General features: G+C 47.1%; 1 protein-coding gene across 1 annotated transcript; it reads left to right on the plus strand.

Moving 5' to 3' along the window:
• The first annotated feature begins 401 nt into the window (after positions 1–401).
• LOC120906392 (alpha-(1,3)-fucosyltransferase C) lies at positions 402–2,507 on the plus strand. The gene is made up of 3 exons (XM_040318016.1): positions 402–655; positions 809–1,570; positions 1,654–2,507. Exons 1-3 carry the CDS (start codon positions 639–641, stop codon positions 2,090–2,092), a joined length of 1,218 nt encoding a protein of 405 aa, XP_040173950.1. The 5' UTR covers positions 402–638; the 3' UTR covers positions 2,093–2,507.
• Positions 2,508–6,333: the final 3,826 nt, after the last annotated feature.

A 6,333-nucleotide genomic window follows, 5' to 3' on the forward strand; every position in this document is an offset into this window, starting at 1 on the left:
ACACACACACACACACACACACACACACACACACACACACACACACACACACACACACACACACACACACACACACACACACACAAAATGCATGAACAAATCGTGTGGATTGCGTCGACGTACTGGGAACATAAATTTCAAGCTGCGCTCGGCCAAACACTCTTCATACTCGAAGCCGGAGATGCAAACGCACTGTTTACAGCCATGCCCATATTGATGTGAAGAAAAATTCAACTTCAAACGCATGAGCAGCGTTATCGGAAAGTCAACAGAAACCACAGCGAAGGGTGCGCGCTCTCGGGCCTCTCTCTCTCTCTCGCTCTGTCTCCTTCTTTTTATTCTAGCAATGCCTGTATCCAACTGTCAGTTGTCGGAGCTGCCGCTTATCTGTCGTTCGGCGGGAACCGTTATCAGTGAACGCGTCCGGCAGGATAGCAGTGTGTCCTTTGCTGGCACACGGTCCGCTGTCCGCATGGGCCCGGCGAATCAATAAACACCACCTAAAGATAAGCCCGATCGATTGAGCGCATGCAAGCAGCCCGGGAGGAGGGGGGGGGGAGGAATAGTTTTGGTTAAAACGCACGTTTTCAAGTGCCTCACTCATCGCACACAGTGTCTCAGTTCAGTGTTGTTCGACGATGGTTGCGTTGCTAGAGTAAGAATCGGCGTAGATTTCGCTGTCCGGCCGGCTTTCTGTCTCGTTGCTTAATCGGTTTGCGCATTTGCGTTCTCTCTTTCTTTCTCTCTCTCTTTTTCTTTTTTTTTTCTCTCTCTCTCTCTCTCTCCCTCTCTCTCTGTTGTCCGTCAGTCGCAAGATGCAGCTGAAGCATGTGCTACTGTTCGGCACAGTGGTGCTGCTGTGTTGCCTCTACCTAGTGTACGACAAGTGTCTGCTGGCGACGATCAACTCGTACCAGGTGCTGGACGATCACAACCGGGCGCGGGCGGCCCGGATCGAGCAGGAGGTCGGGGGCGACCGGCGCACGCGCTACATCCTGCTCTACACCAGCTTCTTCAGCGAGCGGTGGTGGGGCCTGCGGGCGGAAACGCTCGGGCCGGACTACTTCGCGTACCGGCACTGCCCGGCGACCGACTGCGTGCTGACCAGCAACCGGCAGCTGCTGCGAGCGGTGGCCGACTACGATGCGGTCGTGTTTCACGTCGCGACCGGCTGGGACGGACCGCTGCCGGCGGTGCGCAGCCCCCACCAGCTGTACGTGGCGGCGCTGATGGAGTCGCCGGCGCACACCAAGCACAGCCTCGCCCTGGACGGCAGCTACTTCAACTGGACGATGACGTACCGGCTCGACTCGGACGTGCTGTTCAACTACCGGAACGTGGTCGACCTGGAGAGCGGGGAGGTGATCGGCCCGGCGTTGCGGCCGAGCTGGCGCAACGGGTTCTACGAGTACGGTAACGCCAGCCTGGTGGAGCTGGTGCAGCGCAAGCGGAAGGCGGCGGCCCAGTTCGTGTCGCACTGTGGCGCCCTGTCCGGGCGGGACCGGCTCGTGCAGGCCCTCCAGTCGGCCGGGCTGGAGGTGGACGTTTACGGCCGGTGCGGTACGCTCAAGTAAGTAAGGGAGAGGGTGGTTTCGGGGTTTCGGCTCACCCGGTGACGTCATCCCATGCTCGTTTTGCGTTGCTCTTCCACAGCTGCCCCCGGGGGAAACCCGAATGCAGCCAGATGCTCGACACGGTCTACTGGTTCTACCTGTCGTTCGAGAACTCGCTCTGCGTCGACTACGTCACCGAGAAGCTGTACAACGCGCTGGAGCACCACATCGTGCCGGTAGTGTTCGGGGGCGCCGACTACAACCGCTTCATGCCGCCCGGCTCGTACATCGACGCGCAAGCGTTCCGGACGGCCGGCGAGCTGGCCGAGCATCTGCGCTACCTGATGGACAATCCGGCCGAGTACGTGCGGTACTTCTGGTGGAAGCAGCACTACGCGCTGGAGGACACCAACCAGTACTGCGACCTCTGCCAGCGGCTGCACAGCGTGAGCGCCCGGGAGCGCGTCCAGTACTACCGGGACATTAAGGCGTGGTGGTACGACGATGCGTGCACGGCCAGGTCGAAGATCGAATTTTGAATCGAATGTTCAGGTGAGGGCAGTCCTGTTTCGGAATCGCTTGTGCCGCAGTGATTAAGCGTTAATCGTGGTTTTTTTTCGAAAATGAATTACAAAGGAGTTTCGCAGTGCGACAAGTTTATAGCCCAGTATTGAAAGATCCTCCTTTTACGAGCTTTCATTAGAAATGAATACGAACTAGACTAAGGTGCCTCGCGAGGTGACTAAAGTGCGTCTCTACATTAGCGAATGTAGTTATTGAACTGTAACCGTTGAGCGCGTAAGAACTAACGTGAACAGATGAACTCATACAGGACAGTTTTCACCGATGTGAACGTTTATGTACTTATCGTTTTTGTTTTTTATAAATATATTTACACTTGAATCAGAGAGTTCAAAAGGATTGCTCCCACCGTTCTTTGCGATCCGTCTTAAACCAGCTGCTATCAACGAACTTATCGGTCCGATCTGAACCGGCTGTTCTCAGCGTACTCTGTGCTCTGTGCTGGGCCGGTTGCTCTCAGCGCTCTTTGCGATCCGGCTTGGTACGCTCGACATTCTACTCTCTTTGACTTGATGAGCCGGCTTGTTTACAACAAATGATCCAGGTTCAATATGAACCTGTTTCTCTCAGCGTTCTTTTCGATCTGCTCTCTTTCATATCATGGGTCGGTTTGCTAACCTCGTCAACCTCACCAGCCTCGCTAACCTCGCCAATCAACCTCGCACACCTCACAACCAACCTCGCTAACCAACCTCGCCAACCTCACTTACTAAACTCGCTAACCTCACTTTCCAAACTCGCAAATCTTGCCAACCACGCTTTCCAAATTTGCTAAACTCTCTAACCTCACTTTCCAAGCTCGCTAACCTCGCCAACCTCACTTTCCAAACTTGCGAAACTCACTTTCCAAACTCGCTATAATCGATAATAAAAATTCAGTCGTACGCTTTTGTGTGTAAACTTTAGTCGACTTTTAAGCTTGAAATCAATTTAAATCACTTACTAGGGGCTAGCCATTAATAACGAATCGCAAAAAAACAAAACAAAAATACACAGGGTAAATGTACCTATAGTGGTGGTAGTACCAATAGTGGTGGTATTACACTAAAATGCGATTCATACGGCAAATTAAAAGCAATTAAGTTATTTACGTTAGTGTGAAATGTTCTTTAGCCTTTTACAAAGGGTTTAAAAGTTAAATGGGGCCATTCCGTTACTTAGTTACCGAAAAATCCATTATTTTGTGAAATGTGTCAACATTTTTCCAAAATCCTTAGGATTTCATAACGAAACTCATATTTCTGTTAACGTTCTAAATGACCATATAACCACGCATTTACTAGTTTTTCAACATAACTGTTATGAAATGTTATTGTTTTACTAAAATTATTTGCCTTTGGACCATATTTATGCATTTTTAAGTGTTTTTTACCATAGTGCCATTATAGGTACACAAAACAGGCATGTTCCTATGGTGGTCTTAGTTATAAAATCAATAAAAACAAGTCGTTTTCTGTTTATTCGAGGGTATTTTCGACATGTCGTACTGTTTTCACTAAAATAAGCAACAGAAATGAGTTTTATGTAGGTAATTTACCAAAAACAGGTCAAAAATCGCTTATTTGGCTGAATGAAAAATTGACTTCAAATCAAGCACACTCTTCCGGGTGTAGGTTGACGACAGGTGTGATGCAGTACTTTCGTCAATAGTTTCATCGATCAAATTTATACATTTTTTTACGATCAAATTACGGAAGAAACCAATATTATGGCAGTAATCGTTGCTATACGAAAACAGCTTCTAAACTAAGTTTCATTGATATTATACACCGTTTTTTATGCATCTTTGTTTACCACCACTATAGGAACACAATACGACGACTATAGGAACCATACCACCATTATAGGTACAACGAAGCAGTTACAAAAATTTGTATTTTTTCGTAAATTTGATGTATTTCATGGTGAAAATGGTTGTGAATGCTAAGATAAAACATATTACAATTGCTATGTGTTAAAATATTCAGAAAATGTCCTTTCTGACACTTTAAATCCATTAAAACACATCGGTACCAATACAAATTGCACCACTATTGGTACATTTAGCCTAAACAATTTTTGTGTAGGATGTATGCAGAGACGGATTAAGCGCTAAGCAAATTAAGCGGCCTCGTGGGCCCCGTGGTCTCGAGTGGCCCCAGAAATGGAATCCAGCACCCGCTCACAAGTATAATTGTTACCCATTGCTTCTCTGGTTGGGAACAGTTCATACAATTCCTTGCTAGACGCTTCAACCAAGCCCACATTCGTGTGACCGCTTAGGGCCTCCACTCATATTAATCTGCCTCTGGATGTATCCTGGATCTGGATGTGAGTTAAAGATTTAAATCTGTATAGTTACAATTAAGCTTTGATTCAACACTCTGAAAAGATTGAATTATCTCATCTCTCGTCCACAACGCATAATGTAAACACTTTGTGATTTTGTTGATGCAGGAAGTAAATTCATCAAGAAGCTGTAGAATCTCATCTCGTTGCCGAAAGACGCAGGGCGTACAATAGAATTTTCAACTTTAAAGTTCTGGATCACACGAAAAAAGTTGTGTTGTTGTTTAGATGGTATCAACTGTAGATAGTTATAGTCTACAGTCGGTTACCAAATACTGCATGCACTGTATCTGATACTTTTGTACATCAATAATGTCATCATGTTTTTTTTTTACTTATTTTACAGAGACTGTGAATTGTCATCATCTTTTTGCTAACGGTTATTAGAAGAGATTTAATAAGAATATGGATTTTGTTGACCATCTCTAACATCTCTTACTTTCTAGGTCATATAATACAGTCTAGAATCTCTCTGTTTATCTCTTTCTTTTTATTTCTTTCTCCTTCTCTTTCTATCTCTTTCTTTCTCTTTGTCATTTCTCTCTCTCTCTCTCTCTCTCTCTCTCTTGTTTTATCTTTTTTTGTGTTTCTCTCTCTCCCTATCTATCCCTTATTTTAAACATTATATCTCTACGAGTGTTACGTCATTCATGGATAGTCATCCATTTGCTTACGAAGATGCATCAAGAGCTGGCGATGCAAGGGATAATAATTTTTCCTTGTGCGTAAGAACGTGTGGATATTATCAGTAACTATGGGTGGAAAAAAACTGAACCCAACAATTGCTTGCAACTACCAGTTTTCTTACTGTCAGTTTCTGCGGTTAAGAAAACAGGCTTTGCATAATTAATAGTGCTCAGAACGATACATTTAATTGAAACTACCGAATCAAGCTAGCTGACATTTCATGCTGATAATTGCTGATATCTAATTGGCACATAACTGGATAACAGAGAGCTCCCGGGGCAGGTAAAATGTTTTCAATTTGGTACCTTACGTTGCTGCTCTGGTTGAGCTTTCTCGCTTGCCCAGGATGTACTGTAATTCACTCGCTCGATTGCAAACCGTTCGGCAAAGCTCACAAAGAAGGCAAACCTGTACAAACCTTGGTTCGGCTTGTCCATAAAAGGCTCGCACTGCCCTGAGCTGCGGGCTACAGGTACTTTGCCGACCCCGAAGTCGGTTGGTGCGTCCGTTCGCCTGGCTGTGGTAGTAGCGGATGTACACGCGTTACTCGACACACACACACACACGTGTGCGCGGTGAAAAATTGCACGTTATGCAATCCGCACGACAACGCACGGAAAGACCCCCTCCCGACCGAAAACGCAGCCTGAAAAGCGAAGTGCGCTCGAAGTGGCGTCCGGAGTGCGCCGACGCACACAGTCCAAGCAGCGGACATGCGAGGTTTGTCCCACATTAGCGGGCGAAATCGATACCCCCGACAGTGCCTGCCAGTGCTCTCCGATGCTGCTGTGATGCTTGAAACAGCCATGCCTTCCCCCTCCCCCCCCCCAGCTTTGGTTAGTAATCGAAAAAAGCCCCAGAGACGGTCATCTGAACTTTTCCAAACCATTTAAAAGCTTTGCTTGGGTATAAGCCTATAAGAGTGGGAGGGAGTGGGGGAAGGAGGGTGAGGGTAAGATGAAAACATTTCGTCACATTCGACGTCATCAGGCCGCTGGCGGCACGACCACCCTGACATACCGTGTGCACTATATCTGCGCCTGCGCCTGGAACCGTTCCGGTCGCTCTATCTATCTCTATCTCTCTCTTCCTGTTTTCCAGCGATAGTGCGTAAAAACTCACTGGAAACGAGAGCGGAAAGAAGACAGCACACACGGAAAATAAAAAAAACACACACACACAC

This window comes from Anopheles arabiensis, chromosome X (assembly GCF_016920715.1).
Source record: "Anopheles arabiensis isolate DONGOLA chromosome X, AaraD3, whole genome shotgun sequence".
Classification (NCBI taxonomy): Eukaryota; Metazoa; Arthropoda; class Insecta; order Diptera; family Culicidae; genus Anopheles; species Anopheles arabiensis.

What these genes read in the sequence shown, in the direction of transcription:
- LOC120906392 (XM_040318016.1), top strand. An exon ending in GGCCGGTGCGGTACGCTCAA is followed by an intron (nt 1,571 to 1,653) that starts GTAAGTAAGGGA and finishes GCTCTTCCACAG; the next exon opens with CTGCCCCCGGGGGAAACCCG.